The sequence below is a fragment of the Phascolarctos cinereus genome, unplaced genomic scaffold, assembly GCF_003287225.1.
Source record: "Phascolarctos cinereus isolate Bilbo 61053 unplaced genomic scaffold, phaCin_HiC Scaffold_726;HRSCAF=1367, whole genome shotgun sequence".
Classification (NCBI taxonomy): Eukaryota; Metazoa; Chordata; class Mammalia; order Diprotodontia; family Phascolarctidae; genus Phascolarctos; species Phascolarctos cinereus.
Window position 1 is genome coordinate 391,402,602 of NW_027556098.1, and position 16,976 is coordinate 391,419,577.

The 16,976-nt window shown below is 42.9% G+C and overlaps 1 protein-coding gene across 1 annotated transcript; it reads right to left on the bottom strand.

Moving 5' to 3' along the window:
* Window positions 1-3,742: 3,742 nt before the first annotated feature.
* On the bottom strand, window positions 3,743-15,728 carry RBP7 (retinol binding protein 7). The gene is made up of 4 exons (XM_020974197.2): window positions 15,569-15,728; window positions 6,785-6,963; window positions 6,587-6,688; window positions 3,743-3,977 (listed from the first exon to the last, which is right to left on the bottom strand). Exons 1-4 carry the CDS (start codon window positions 15,639-15,641, stop codon window positions 3,927-3,929), a joined length of 405 nt encoding a protein of 134 aa, XP_020829856.1. The 5' UTR covers window positions 15,642-15,728; the 3' UTR covers window positions 3,743-3,926.
* Window positions 15,729-16,976: the final 1,248 nt, after the last annotated feature.

The window sequence follows — 16,976 nt, forward strand, 5'->3', positions numbered from 1 at the left end:
ATGGCAGTGGAAAAAGATGCTCCATCCCCCAGGGTATCCTTAGAACCCCGAGGGAGCAATGTAGCCAGCCTGGGTCAGTGAGAGTGAGGCCAGAGACACTGCATTAGCTCTAAGCACAAGTGTTTACTCAAAAGATATAGCAAGAACAATACAGGTACAAAACATTCCCCTGTATAGCCCCCCACAAATGCATATGGTGTCCATGGGAAGAGTGGCCTTATGCTCAGAGTACAGTGGTCCGGGGCACAAATTCAGGAGACATCTATGGCAAAGGCAGCTCGTAACTCCTCAGACTATAGGCTCTGGCAGTCCTTTCTCTCTTGGTAGAGTTCCCATGCTGGATTCTTAAGCTCTGTTCATCCCCTAACATGACTCTCACTTGCCAGGGCAGCTCCTTGAAACTGCTTTTTGCTTTGGCTGACTGTTTCTCTACATCCATCTGGAATGTGTGCCTTGGCTCCCCAGTGGATGAAATATTTGCTACTGGTCCAATGTTGCCCCTTCAAAGCTACCTGGCTGATGTGAAGGGCGAAGAGGAGAGAGGGAAAAGGGCTTAATAGCGTCTCTACTCTCTGACTAATGCTGGTTTTATGGGCAGGTAGGTGACACAATAGATGGAGTGTCAAGTCTGAAGTCAGAAAGACTCTTCTTTGTGAGTTCAAATCTGGCCTCTGATCCTTACTAGCTGTGTGATGCTGGGCAAGTCATTTTACCCTGTTTGCCTCAGTTTCCTCATCTGTAAAATGAGCTAGAGAAGGAAATGGAAACCACTCCAGCATCTTTGCCAGAAAACCGCAAATGGGGTCATGGAGAGTCAGACAGGACTGAAAAATGACTCAACAACAAAGCAACCCTCAGTGTTAAATTGATTTATTAACACTTTATGATTGGATCCTCAGCCTTTTTTGACTACATCAACTAAAATAGAATGGGGAATTCCTTCTCATACATGCACGCATTATTGTCTCCTCTGATAGAATGTAGAGTCCTCGATGCAAAAGATTGTTTCATTTTTGTCTGTATCCTTAGTGCCAAGCAAAGTGCCTGGCACGTAGTAGGTGCTTAATGAATGTGTATTAGTTCTGCCAACCTTCAGCCCCCTTGTTTCCCAGCTGATTTTGAACTAATCCTGAATAAACTGCTTACTATTACGATTTGCAATTTTCCTAGAGTGGGGGTGACAATCTTTGTAACCCAAAGAAATTAATCTCTAATGATGAAGTTTTATAACTTGTAATAGACAAAAAAATCCTTATTGGGGACATTATTCCCATGCAAATGACAATTCTTTTTAGCAACAAGTGAATTTAATAACAGAAATTATAATATGGTTTCAGATGCTGGCGATTCTTATAGGAGATTTTACTTCAAAGGAGATAACTATCTCTAAGGTACGGAATTTTAATATTTTTGGTGTCATGGGCACCTTTGGCAATCTGGTGAAACCTGTGGACCCCACCTCAGAATAATGTTTTTAAAATGCATAAAATAAAATAGAGGACTACAAAGGAATCCAATTCTATTGCAACACAGTTACAAAAAATGTTTTTTAAAATCCAAGTTCAGAGACCCCCAGGTTAAAAGCCTCTGCTCTAAGGTAGGATTTGGGAAGGCGTCTCCTAATGTGAGCGCAGGAATCAATATAAATTTAATTTGATTTCTTGGGCGCCCTCTGGTGGTCATTACTTACTTACCTGTAATTTATATTTATCAATTACCAATTATTATATATAATATATACATATAAATTACATATAAATATGTAAAATTATATGTGTATATACAATGTAAATTACCAATAATTTATAAACCAAAATTTACCTAGGAGAGAGCAGGTTCAGAGAGATAAATGGTGGGGTCAGAATCCAAGTCACAATCTCTCTGAGCCTCAGTTTCCCTATGTGGAAAATGGTCTTAATAGTACTTAATACTTAATAGTACTTCCAACTTCTATCTCACAGGGTTACTCTAGAGACAATGCTGCTTAAAACTTTGACTCTGCCTTTGGGTCCATCCAGCTGTGATAGGTGAGCTTGTAAAAATAAAAATAATTTTAAAAGACTTTATTAAGGTGCCTAGGTGAAAACAATGTGCAAGTCTGGAGGGCTGGGTCTCTGACCAAGTACAAAGAAATGCATATACATCTCTGACTGAGTCTACATCCCACTTTTCCCTCCCTCTTCAAGATCCCACCACTGCTCTCCACAGCCCTGCCTCCTCTCCCAGATGACTTCACTTCCAACTTTATCAAAAGAAGAGATGTCGAGAGTTCTCTCATTTTTCTTCCTCTTCACCTCAAAACCTTTGTGTGTCCTTCACTCTCCTTCTCTTCTTTGATTTGATCTCAGAGGATGAGCTGGCCCTCCTCCTCCCCAGGTCTAACCAGTCCGCTTAAGGCTTTGATCTCTTCTGCTCTCAGAGCTTGATCCTTTGATTATTCTCTCTTTCATCTTTAGCCCCTTCCTCTTTCAGGGCTCCTTCTCTATTACCTATTACCTGGCTCAGGGCTCCAGCTGTGTGATCTCATAGTCGTGATCCAGTGGGGCAGGTTGCAACCCATTCATTATGGACCCTTCACATTAAACTTGCGCCTGTGTTTTCCAATAAATCCACCACAGCGGGGTTCACCCAAGGTGCTGGGGCTCAAGGCTCTGCCTCCTGACTTTTTTAAAAGCACCATTCTTCAATGCTGCCATCCTCTCAAATTACTGTCCAATATCTCTCATTCTGTTCACAGCTAAACTTGTTGAAAATAAAACCTCCACTTATACTTGTTCACCTCATCACTGCCCAGTCATTCCTTTGTCCCTATGGCTTCTGACCACACCACTCTACAATCATCAAGCCTTTAATGCCAATTGCATGCCAGGTGATGGACAGCTAGGTGGCACAGTGGACAGAGCGCTACACTTGGAATCAGGAAGATTCAGCCTCTTGGGTTCAAATCTGGCCTCAGATGCTGTGTGATCCTGGGCAAGGCATGTAACTCTACCTCAGTGTCCTCATCTGTAAAATGAGCTATAGAAGGAAATTGTAAACCATTTCAGTTTCTTTGCCAGGAAAATCCCAAATGGGGCCACAAAGAGTCAGATGCAACTGAAAGGATTCAACAACAACAGTAACAATGAACACCAGGTACTCGATACAAAAACAAGAATGAAACAATCCTTCCAGGTATTTACAGTCTGCCAAAGGGAGCTAACATGTTTATATCTAGGTAAATGCAAAATAGATTCAAGATAATTTGGAGTGTAGCATCCCACCTAGGTGGGCTTGGGCTAGCCCAGTGACACTTGAGATGGCTAGGAGACTCCTGATTGACTGGGAGACCTCTGAACCCATGATCACGTGTGTAAGGAGACAGAGAAAGACAAAGAGGGATGTATAGACAGGGAGAAGGGGAAAGATGGGGAAAGGGAAGAGAGACTTTGAATGGAGGATGGAGGTCCCCAAGACTCAGGTATGTGGGGATGAGTCAACATGAAGGTCAAGACCCAAGAAATTAGCAAACAAAAAAAAAAGGTATTTGAGCAGCAAATATAAAGCGTCTCATTGGGAGTCTGAGAACCAGGTTTCCAGTCGCACCTCTGTCTCATATGTGGCCCTGAATGAGTCACTTCTTTCTCTGGGCCTCAGTTTCCTCATCTGTAAAATGATGGGGTTGGACCAGATGGCCTTTCTATCTATGATCCTATGATCCCTTTGGACCCCTCAATTGATAAACAACAACTAAACACTTAAGTTGTTTAGAAAATAGTTTATTATACCTGGCCAGACTGAGGTTGTGACAGTATACGGCAAGGTTAATAAGGAGAGTAGGCGGGGAGACTTCTGCTCTGCAAGTATTGCCAGGTTGGTTGGCATCAGCTCAGTAGGAGCTACAGGTCTCCTCAGGGTGGATGTACAGTCTGCATTGGCCTCCTCCCTCAGGCTCTCTGGAATCTCTGTTTGCATACGTGGCCTTCGCAGAACATTTCCTGGAGGCAGACGCAGAAGGGAAGAAGGGGTTTGGGGGAGGGAAGAAAAAAGGCTGAGATCAGCACTTCTAACACGATCTCTTCCCTGAGATCTTAGAAGGATTAATTACCAGCTCACCAAGCTGGGCCACAATCCAAGGTGCCATAGGCTTTAGACAGGAGCTCTGTGGGGTCTGAGCAAAACATATTGCAAGGTATATCTCACCTACCGTTAAGTGGTTCTGCAATGAATAGGTGAAAGCTTCAATAGCAGTGAAGATCCTTTGGGCCCATCACAGGTTTGCATAACAGGATTTTATGACTTTAGAGTTTGGAGACCAAATACTATTGTTGTTTTTGTTTTTTAGGGCTGGAGGAGGTAATCAAAGATATTTCTAAAGCATGAGATTAGTGTAACCTAGCACAGCGCCTTGCACATGGTAGGAGCTTTAAAATGCTCATTATCGGTTGAGCTACAGTAGCAGGCCCACATGAGAGCAGGAAGATTCCTACAGAGACATAATAACAGAGACAGAAGTAGCCTCAGAATCAGCAGGCCCTCTGCCCCATACTGGCTGTGTGACCCTGGGCAAATGGATCAACGTCTCAGGGCCTCAGGCATCTCTGTAAGACTTTTAGAATTGCTGCTCTCCTTTGATGGAGGGAGTGACACCCTCCTCACTGGGAGCTCCTCATATTAATGAAATCCCAATAAAAAGTTGTTGGCCTATGGTCCTGCCTCCAGAAGGCTGAAGGTGAGACTCATGCCCTGCCCCCACAGGGGGGTAGGACTATGGGTACAGAATGAGGCCTACATGGTCAATCTGCTAGTTTCTTTTGCTTAAAGATAATTCTGTGTTATAGGGGAAAGGTCTATGGGGCAAAGGGAAAAGTGAGGAAGAATATTAAGGAGTTGTGATGTAAATAAAAATAGCAAATGCAACAGTGAACACAGTATTTGGTCTGCTGCTGCATGCTGTATTTGGGTAGGTTGTTCTTTCTTTTTTTGGGGCGGGGTGTTGTTTTTTGCCTCAAGGTGAGGAAAGGTTGCAGTCCTGCCTCTGACTCACACGGGGCAAGTCACTTCACTTTGGGAGGCCCAGGCAAACCTCTAAGTAGGTGCTTCCCAAAATTTTTGGTTGGAGGTAGGGAGGAAAAAGTAGTGTTTATATAACACTTGTTATGTGTTAAGGAGGCTGCTAGGTGGCGCCATAGTGCACAGCGTGCTGGGCTTGGAATCTGGAAGGCTCATCTTGAATTCAAACCTGACCTCAGACACTCACTAGCTGTGTGCCCCTGGGCAAGTCACTTCACCCTGTTTGTCTCAGTTTCCTCATCTGTAAAATGAGTTGGAGAAGGAAATGGCAAACCGCTCTAGGATCCTTGCCAAGAAAACCCCAAATGGAGTCACAAAAAGTCAGACACAACTGAAATGACTGAATAACAAATATGACAAGCATTCTGCTAAGCACTTTATAAATATTATTTCATCTAAGCCTCACAACCCTGAAAGGTAAGTCCTGTTATCATCTCTATTTTGCAATCGAGGAAATGGAAGCAAGCAGAGGTTAAGTGACTTGCCCAGGGTAACCCAGCTAGTCAGTATCTGAGGTCAAATTTGAACTTGGGACTTTTCCGACTCTAGCCACACTACCATCTAACAGTCTGTAGCTGTTTCACTATCACTTTCCACTCTTAAAAACTGAGGACCCCCCCCCAAAGAGCTTTTCTCTATGTGGGTATATCTATGGATATTTACCATATTAGAAATCAAAGTTTCTTATTATTGTGAAAATAGTTTTGACCTGCTGGAGCCCTTGAAAGACTCCCAGGGATGGACCACACTTTGAGAGCTATTGCTCAAGTGTTGCTGATCCCCGACGCTGACACTCGTACCAGAGGCAGGGACTAGCCCATAACTCCTCAAGGGCAGGGGTTGTTTGTTTGGATCTGCGGTGTCCCAAAGAGCATCAGGCAAACACTAGGCACTTAATATGTGCACATTGATTAATGATTATGATTTAATTGATTAAACCATGAGTTTTCTTAGCAGGAATTTCCTATTCCAATGAAATCACTGGTTGGGAGGGGGAAAAGAAAGGATATGGAAGGGGTAGAGAGAAACTAGAAGTAACCATCTTGCAATTTAGGTTAAAGTTTTTCATTCTGTTTTCACATAGCCCATATAGCGATCTATCTTTATGGCAGGGATTTTTGACAGCGTGTGTGTGTGTGTGTGTGTGTGTGTGTGTGTGTGAACCCTCTGGCAATCAATCTGGTGAAACCTATAGACCCCTTCTCAGAATCATGTTTTTAAATTCATAAAAGACAGGATTGTGGTGCAGTGTTAGAGCACTGGCCCTGGAGTTAAGGAGGACTTGAATTCAAATCCAGCCTTGGACGTTTTCTAGCTGTGTGACTTAACCCCAACTGCCTCCAAAAAAAGAAAAAAAAAAGACATAGGATTACAAAAGAAACCAAAAGGTGGTGAAAATAACTGTGATTTTTCCCATCCAAATTGTTGAGCCCCCTGAAATCTATCCACAACCCCAGGGAGACAGGGGACGGTCCATGGACCTCAGCTTGAGTAGGTCTGTCTTCCAGCAAAAGGAAACGTAATTCACAAATACCAGGTGTAATTCGTCCCCATCAATCCAGTGGGTCCAGCCTCGGTTCATCTTTTCCCCCTTCTGGACACAGGTGAGTCTATCATTGTCCCATGTGACCAAACTCTGTAGGAAAAGAGAGGGTGAGGTTTGGTCTGGGGGGCATGCTTCTGGGCCAAACAGCTCTTGAGTATCAGATAGCAGTGATTTTTCCGTTCTTACCTTGCATTTTCTGTTATCTAGGCCTTTGGTATCCTCATCAAATTCTTCTCCAACTTTAAACTGGACAAGGTAGTTCCGGAAGGTGCTGAGCGTACGGATAGTGAAGTTGTCGCCATTTTGTCTGATCACTTTCTGTGGCTTCACCATCTTCGCTATCTTCCGTGTGGCGAAGTCAATGCCTTGAAAATAAATGAAGAAAAATCTCAATCGCCAATTTTAGCTGATTTGAAGGCAGGTAATAATTTGGCAGCTGACTCAAAAACATTCTAGGCTGTTCACCTCCAAGAGGGTCAGGGCAATTTGTTGCCAATACCAGATACTTGTGGAAAGTTTCAGGTCTCACCTCTGTCAAGAGATCATCTAGTTAAAATGGTTTTTACATGTAACTGGGGAAAAATAAAATATTAAATTAAAAAAGAGGTCATCTGAGGGAAAGCAAGTGAGAATAGATGGATAAAGAATTCTGAAGAGGCTAAAGAGCAGGGGTACTTCATCTTTTTTCACATCCCAGGCCCCTTGGGTAGTCTGGTGAAACCCATGGACCCCTCAGAATCTTGTTCCTAAATGCACAGAATAAAATGACAGTGTGTCTTAAAAGTCTTGGTGCAGCTTGCACTAAGACTTTTGGAATACCTTGTATACAGGATTACAAAGGAAGTCAATTCTATAGAAATATAGTTGTCAAAATATTTTTAAAACAATCTCATGGACCCCAGGTTAAGGACTTCAGCCACAGAGGAGGAGCTCAGGATATGTTTTGAATATAGCAGATCACAGGGGACAGTGTTTCTGGCGGACAGAAGAATCTGGCATTTCCCCTACCAGATCTCTGGAAACCAGGAAGCTATGATTACATTTTGAGAAGACACTTTCTCCTATCATCACCACCATCGTTATCACCATCATCATCTCCACTGCTACCACCACAGACATCGCCATCATCAGTCATCATCATCACCAGGTCTAGCATTAATACAGCACTTCAAGGCTTCTGGAGCACTTTCCATATGTTAACTCATTCTCATTTGGAAGGACAGAGAGAACAGACATCTCCTGAGATATGAGCAACATCCCTGGCTTTTGCTGTTTGTCTTAACTTATTAATATAAATTCACTCAGTAATTTTTATTGATTTTTGTTTTCACATCTGGGCTGGAGTTTCATTTTGGGATTTCTTTCAGGAGATGATCAGTGGATTCTTTCAATTTCTATTTTATTGTCTGGTTCTAGAATATCAGGGCAGTTTTCCTTGATAATTTCTTGAAACATGATGTCTAGGGTCTTTTTTTGATCATGGCTTTCAGGTGGTCCAATAATTTTTAAATTATCTCTCCAGGATCAATTTTCCGGGTCAGTTGTTTTTCTAATGAGACATTTCATGTTATCTTCTATTTTTTTTATTCTTTTAGTTTTGTTTATAGTTTCTTGATGTTTCATAAAATCATTAGCTTCCACTTGCTCAATTCTAATTTTTAAGGAATTATTATTATTATTGCTTTTTTTGTGAGGCAATCGAGGTTAAGTGACTTGCCCAGGGTCACACAGCTAGGAAGTGTCAAGTGTCTGAGGCTGGATTTGAACTCAGGTCCTCCTGACTCCAGGGTTGGTACTCTATCCATTGTGCCACCTAGCCACCCTGAGGAATTTTTTTTTCTTTTGTTCTTCTTCTTCCTTTTTTCTTTTTTTTTGGCTAGGCAATGGGGTTAAGTGACTTGCCCAGAGTCACACAGCCAGTAATTGTGAAGTGTCTAAAGTCAAATTTGAATTCAGGTTCTCCTGACTCCAAGGCCAGAGCTCTGTCTACTGTGCCACCTAGCTGCCCTGGAATTATTTTCTTTAGTGAGGTTTTATACACCCTTTTCCATTTAGCCAATTCTATTTTTTGATGAGTTCTTCTCTTCAGTGAATTTTTGTCTATCTTTTTGCATTTGGCCAATTCTGCTTTTCAAGGCATTCTTTTCCTTACTGGATTTTTGTACCTCTTTTGCCATTTGGCCTAGTCTCTTTTTTAAGGTGTTATTTTCTTCAGTATTTTTTTGTGCCTCCTTCACCTAAAGACTTTTTTTTCATGATTTTCTTGCATCACTCTCATTTCTCTTCCCAATTTTTCCTCTACTTCTCTTACCTGATTTAAAAAATCCTTTTTGAGCTCTTCCATGGTCTGGGACCAATTCATATTCTCCTTTGAGGCTTTAAATGTAGGAGTTTGGGCTTTGCTGTCTTCTGAGTGCGTGTTTTGATCTTCCTTGACACCATAGTAACTTTCTATAGTCAAATTTTTTTCCTGGTATTTGCTCATTTTTTCAGCCTATTTCTTGCCTTTTAACTCTTTGCTAAAGTGGGACTCTGCTTCCAGGGTGGAGGGGGCACTGAGACAAGCTTTAGGGGTTTTGTGCAGCTATTTTCAGAGCTAGTTCTGGGGATCTGTAAATTTTCTGTCCTTCCAAGGTGGTATGATCTAAGGAGAGGTGTGTTTACTACTCTCCTGGCCTGTGCTCTGGTTTGTGAGTGACCAGATGCACTCTTCTTCCCTGGAACTGTGAGGAGGATCTTTGCTCCCCTGCAGCAGCAAGCTCTGGTGCGCTAGTGCTCCTCCTTGCCCTGGGACTACCACCCAGGACTCTGACCCAGATCTGAGCATGGGCAAAGCAATAGAGTCCTGCCTCAGGGGTAGCAAAAAGCCCCCTGTAATCTCCTGTTGTTTTTTTTTTTAAAGGCAGTTGGGTTTAAGTGACTTGCCCAGGGTCACACAGCTAATAAGTGTGAAGTGTTTGGTTTGAGGCTGGATTTGAACTCAGTCTCTTGACTTCAGGGCCAGTGCTCTATCCACTGTGCCACCTAGCTGCCCCTTGTAATCTCCTTCTAACCAACTGTTCAACCCCCTTACCATCTGTGGACTGAGAGCTCTGGAAGCAGCTGTTGGCACTGCTGATTCAGTCACTCCCAAGGCCTGCTCCTGGTTTGGTGGGGCCTGGTCTGCACTGGCGTGGCCTGTGCTAGACTGTGCTCCACTCTCATTGGAGTGTGATAGACCTTTCCTGCTGACTGTCTAAGCTGTCTTGGTCTGGAAAATTGTTTTACCTCCATCTTTTGTGGGTTCTGCCTCTCCAAGAATTGTTTGATGGCATTATTTAAAGGTGTTCATAGGGGTTTGGGGGAAAGTTCAGGCTAGTCTCTGCTTTTTCTCAGCCATCTTGGCTCAAACCCCTACCCCCCCCCCAACACACACCCCTTAACATTTTTAAAAATTTTGAGTTCCAACTTCTCTTTCTCCCTCTAACCCCTCCTCACCCATTGAGAATGCAAGCAATATGGTATCAATTATACATGTTAAGTCCCATATATGTGTATGGAGATACATATTTTTATATATATACCCCCATCAATATATAAAAACAATATACATATACATACATCAATATGTATACAACAACACACATATGTGGGGGAGAGATATATTTGGAAATTAAGGTGCTATAAAATATACATATATGTATATATACTCACACATATATATACATATTTCCCTTAGTACAGTGCCTAGCACATAGTAAGAGCTTAATAAATGCTTCTTGCCTTGCCCCCTTCTCCTACTTAGCAAGGTATGTCTTATAACAAAGATTTTTTGAAAGAGAAAAAAAAAATTCAGAACCTCTCCCCCCCCACATACCAGCCAAATCTATATACTTTTTAAATATACTTAAATCTTTTTTCAAAGCATGAAGCAGTTTTCTCATAGGTATGCAATAAAGGACATAAATCTGTTAAAATATAACTTAAGGTGCCATCCAGTTTTGTTCCATTGGCTTTCTTCAGCTGTTAGCAATGATGCTACTTTAATTAGCTACTTCTGGCCCCTAGGTGGCACGGTAGACCTGTTAGGTGGATGACAGGACCATCCAGGTGTTGAGCCTAGGAGCATACGGCCCAGGCAGTGATCTGTATTAGTCTGGCCTCACCAGCTAGACTGTAAGCTTTGATCTAATGGAGACCAGCTATTCACGCAGGTGTTAGTCCAGAATTTACCAGTTTGGTGATGCTTGTTTGCACTTGGCTCTTATGGAACACTTACGGAAAGAGTGGGAAGAAAAATCATCCATTTTGCATCATGTGGGACTAAAGTGCAATGCGCAGGATTGAGCTGCATCCTCCAGGATTCTGGCGGCACTTTGAAACAATGGGATGCTTGTAACCAGCCCTACTGTGCTTCTTGCTTAGTTTGAGGAATGAGAGACAAACAGGGGTCTGATCTCCTCCATCTGCAGTCAAAGCTGCCAGTCCTTTTGTTATTCTATTTACCTTTGGATTGGGTTTACCCACCACCATCCCTCACTTTGTCATCTGTGTCTTATGTTCAATTACAACCAAGAAAAATCTAGTGGTTGCCAAATCCTCATTTGGTATGATTTATAATGGCGGCTCACAAGTATGCAGGAAGAGGTTTTAATTCCTTTAGAGAGATGGGAAACACATTCCTGCACTCCTGAGCTAAGGTGCTGAGGGTTGGGAGTGGGTAGTAATGGACGTGGAATCCATATGCAAGTCCCACAAACAACGGAGGGTCAGTAATATCATGCCTGTAGGCAAGAGAATAAGTATTCATATAGTGCCTACTATATGCCAGGCACTGTGCTAAGTGGTTTTTTTTTTTTCGTTTGTTTTTGCAAATATTATTTCATTTGATCCTTGAGAGAACCCTGGGAGCTATTATTATTCCCATTTTATGGCTGAGCAAAATGAGGCGGATAGAGGTTAAGTGACTTGCCCAGGGTCACCCAACTAGCAAGTGTCTGTGACTAGATTTGAATTCAGGTCTTCCTGACTCCAAGTCACACACATTCATGCACCCACCTACACTGTCCTATCTAATAACAGCACATGATTAAGTGGCATGAGTGGTGTGGACAGAAAGCACTCTTTTTAGGAGGTTAGAAGAAAGAAGGAGGTCACTATGGCTGAATGTGTTACAGTTCATAAGTAGGGACAGAAAAGGGTTGGTGGTATCATGGAATTCACGTAGGTAACAGCATGGCACAGTGGAGAGACTGCCAAACTGGAGTCAGGAAGATCTGGGTTCAAGTCCTGCCAGGATGCTGGGTACCCAGGAAGAAATCCCTTTAACACTCATTGAGGAATGGCTCACATGCATCAGTGGATGGAATATCCATTCTCTGCAAGCTGCTCACACCAATGAAATCATGGTCCTGGACCCAAAACCAGAGCACTAGTAGAGGTGCTGAAATCAGAATTAAGGAGCGATATTTGAGGGAATAGGGAAACAGAGCAGCCTGGCTCAGAAAGGGGGCCCTAAGTTAAATGAAATCAAAGAGCAAGACAAGGGAGCCTTGATGCTTTAAGGCTTGCAAATGACTTTAAAAGTATTTCATTCAATCCTCACAATAACCTTGGGAGGTAGGTGCTAGCATTATCCCCATTTTACAGATGAGAAAACTGAGGAGGAGAGCCAGGATCACTCAGGTCTTCCTGACTCCAGGTCCAGCACTCTGTGCGCTATGGCGCCACCTAGGTGCCACCTTAAAAGTTTGGCCAAAGAGTTTGGACTTGTTTCTGGAGTGATTAGGAAGTGGAAGTATTGACATAGGATCTCCAAAATACCACTTAAGAATTGATGTTTATGCCCAAAGAGATCAAACAAATGGGAAAAGGACCCACATGTACAAAAATATTTTGAGCAGCTCTTTTTGTGGTGGCAAAGAATTGGAAATTGAGAGGATGCCCATCAATTGGGGAATGGCTGAGCAAGTTGTAGTATATGAATGTAATGGAATACTATTGTGCTATAAGAAATGATGAACAGGCTGACTTCAGAAAAACCTGGAAAGACTTATATGGTCTGATGCTGAGTGAAGTGAGCAGAACCAAGAGGACTTTGTACACAATAACAGCCACGTTATGCAATGACTAAGATTGTTAAACTGAACCCTTCTCAGCATTACGAGGATCTAAGACATTTCCAGAGGCCTCGGGTTGGAAAATGCTGTTCACATCCAAAGAAAGAACTATGGAAGTCGAATCGCTCTCACTTATTTTTACCTTCTGTTGAGTTTTGTTTCATCTTTCTGATGGTTCTTCCTATTGGTTTTAATTTTTACTTACAACTTTACCAATGTGAAAATATGTTTAATGGGAATGTAAATGCAAAACCTATATCAGATTGTGCGCTGTCTTGGGGAGGGTGGAGGGGAGGAAAAGGGAGAAAAATTTTCAACTCAAAAGCATATGGAAAAAAAAAAGAACTGATGTTTATACATAGCACTTTGAAATTTGCAAACATTGCATTATTTTATTTGAGCCTCACTACATTTCAGTGAGGCAGATATAGCTGGTAGCTAATTATTTTCTTCATTTTACTGATGGAAAAACAAGAACTGACAAGTTAACCTGATTTTCCCAAGGTTACACAGCTATTAAGTGAGGCTGTCTAGGATATAAACCTAAGTCTTCCTGATTCCTGGTCCAGGGCTCTATCAACCAAGTGCATTGGGTATCAGAACATATCTACAAGCTGGGAAAGCTTTTGGAAGCATTCAAATACTTCTAATCATTACCTAGGTAGCCTAGTGGTGCAGTGGGTAGAGTGCTGGATCTGAAGTAAAATATACCCCATACACTTTCTAGCTATATGACCTTGGGCAAGTCACCTAGTTTTCTGCAGAAGCTTAGAAAAATAGCAGGGAGAATACAGGAGCCAGATTGTTTGCGCAGCAGGTAAATGACTCCCTATTCAAGAACTAAATCAATCTATTATAGAATTTGGATTTTTCCTTTGTCACCCACCTTGGTCTTAGAGACAACTCTTCCTCCTCTGCAGTTTACCAATAGGTATCACATAGCTGTGTTCTTAACCTGTGATGTATTTTATGCCATTATTTCTTAACAGCAAGCTTTGGTAGCCAAGCAAAACTAAAAATCTTCACCTGATTTTTAAAGCTTCACCATCTGTACAAAAAGCTAGGTGGGAGCCAGAAACTCCACAGGGAGGAGTACAATTTTAATAATGTCTCACATTTCATGTCAAAGAAAGCATAAAACCAAGACTCTCCCTGCCCTTGGAGAAATAAGTCTTAGCTTCATTTTTTAAAAAGGTCAGGGGAAGAAAGAGGAAATGAGATTAGGTATTAGCGAGTCCATCAGAACCAGGAAACCTTCGGCTTCCAGTTAGCTAAAGCATTTACGTTCATAGAGTGGGAGAAAAGGGTTTGTGACGGGAGTGGGAGGGGGAGGGGGACTCAATCCTTTTTGTATATTAATTCATCAGTTTTTTTAACAGCAGACAAAAACTAAATTAGGCTAAGCGTAGGAAAGATGTGGATTGACTATAGTAACAAGAGCGATGTGCTCATCCACATTTCATTTAGAAACTGATTCAAGAAGTTATTTGGGAAACTAACAAGTTGGTCAGAAGACTTGTGCCTTTCACAATCAGAAAGTAAATAAAATACCTTTTAAAAAGCTGTACCCTAAAGCAACATAATGACGAACTACACTATTTTAGAACCTGGATGATCCCACAGACTATAAACTTCTAGAAGGCAGGGACTTTCATTAATTTTTGGTCTCTCTTTGACCCAGAAACAGGTACAGTTTCTGATACAAAAAAGGGAGCTTAATAAAGGTTTGTTGGATTGGATTCAAGCTTGATTAAAAAGTCAGCTCCAGTATTTTCCTAAAGAGTCATCAAGAGAGGTAACTGTCAAAAACGGGAGGGGGGGAAAGGGGGGAGAAGAGGGAGTTGGATTCCAAGGGGGGTGTGTGTGTGTGTGTACTCTGACTCACTTAGGATCAGAGATTTAGAACTGAAAGAGTCCTCATAGGCCATCCTATCAAAATCCCACCTTTTTGTTAGATGACTTGCCTCAAGGTCAGATAAGTAATATGTAAGTGTCAGGGAGAAAATGTGAACCTAGAATCTCAGATTTTAGATCTAGGGCTCTTTCCATTGTAGCATAATGCAATCTCATCTATTTATCTAGAATCTAGGTTTTTATCTAGAATCTAGATTCTAGACGATAGATAAATAGATACTTCATCACAACCCGAACCTAGATCCTTTGTGAATGTTTTCCTAAGCCCTCCAGAAATTAGATAAGGGCCAAAGTACAGAAGATGTCAGGTCTGTTACTAGCCCAGAGCAAAGAAAGGCAGATTTCAAACAGTAGCATGGAAAAGGTCAGGAGAGTCAGAGGCCGCTCACCTGAGCTCTCCGTATGCCCTGGGTGGAAGCAGACCGGCTGGCACCCGAGTTGCTGCCTCCTTCATGGGCTACTTTCCCCTAGGCTAAGAGGACACATCGTTTGTTTAAGAGAAGACTGGGTCCTTTTCAGCTTTTAAAAACTCTAAGGGACTAAGCTCTCCTGTGCCCCCCACTAGGGAGAGGAAGAGAGAGACAGAGAGAAAGACAGAGAGAAACAGAGAGAGAGTGATTCGAGACAGAGACAGAGGGACAGACAGAAAGGAGACAGAGACAGAGAGACCAGAGGAGACAGAGACAGAGAGACAGAGGAGACAGAGGAGACAGAGAGAGAGACAGACAGATGAAAGAGGGAGAGAGAGAGAGAAAAAAGAAAGAGACAGAGACTGAGAGAGAGACAGAGAGACAAAGGGGAGGCTGGAACGAGATCATTCATCCCCTTACGCCCTAACGCTTGGCAAGGTTAGCGCCAGGACCAGAGGGTACGCCGAATGGGTTACGCAGCTGGGGACCAGCACTTCCAGAGTGCCTCCACTCCCACTTCGAGCACATCCCTCCCCCCACTCCCCTACCTAGAGCAAGCATGTAGTCCTCGAAGTTTTCATTGCTGACCATGTTCCAGGTGCCACTGAGGTCCACGGGCATGGCTGGGGAGCAGAGCGGAGCCAGCCGGCCGAGCGCGCGCGTGTATAAGCGAACTGAATGACACCGGCAGTGTGGGCTGCGGGTGGTTCAGCCCTATATGGGAGTGTGGCGGCGGGGGCGTTACGGGGAGGGAGGAACATCGACTGGGAGCCCCTGGGAACAGGTGGGCACGGTGAAAGAAAGTTGGAACTGGGGCAGAGCAAAGGAGAGGAAAGTTCAACTTGGCTGTGAGTGTAGTCACTAAGGAGTTTGGACATCCTAGGAGTTAAGACCACTTCTCCCTGGCCTCCTCCAGAAGGGAGCTTAGGACCCGCGATGGTGCCTGAAAGGAACACAGGTATCAGGAGCCCTGGATTTGAATCTCCCTTTTGCTACCTACGGTCTTTGTACAAATAATCCCTTCCCCTTTCCGGGCTTTAGTGTCCTCATCCGTATATAAAATGAGGGAGATAGACGAGATGGTCTCTAAAGTGGCTTCCAATTGGAATGTTGGTATGTTGGACAGAATGTTGGATTCAGAATCTGAGGAGCTTGGCTCCAATCTCCTCTGCCTCTATCGGAAGCACAGGTGGGTATCTGTGTGACCTTGGGCATTGCTGTAAATCAGACTTGTACCCTAGACCAGCACTATTGGAGGGGCCATAGAGATAGAATTCTAGTCTGATACTCCTCTTGGAGATATGTGAAGGAAGGAGAAAGCACCCAGCCCCTGCTCTTCTGCCCTCCCTCTCAGGAAAGAAATCTCAGTCTTCCTTAGAGAGGTGAGCCAGATTCCAGAGAGATCTACCATACCACCTGTGAGCTGTATAGTTTTTACGTTTAGGCAAGCCATGTGTGTATGTATATATGTATGTGTGTGTGTATGCATGTATATATAATATATATATACATACACATATCTTACATGGCTTATTTGCAATTCATTCAACAAGCACTGATTAAATACTTATGTTCCAGGCATGGTGCTAGGCCCTAGGGATGCAAAGAAAAATGAAACCATTTCTGCCCTCAGGGAGCTTACATTCTATTTATTCTATAAAACAACAGGCACATGGACAAGTAGACACAAGGCAATTTCCAGAGGGAGGGAACTAACAACTTAGGGAAATCAAGATAGCGTTCCTTTAGGATGTGTTTTTTTTTAATTTATTGAGGTCCTACTATGTGCAAAGCCCCATGTTAGGTTCTTTGATTGTTCAGTGAAAGGCTCTCTGAAATCTTGTGTAACAGTTGCTCTAACCTCACTCTCCCAGAGGGAGACTGGCTACATATTCCCATCAAGGCTCTAGGGGGTAGCCCTGTGGGGTTAGGAGTATCTTTCTCTAATGCTAGCGT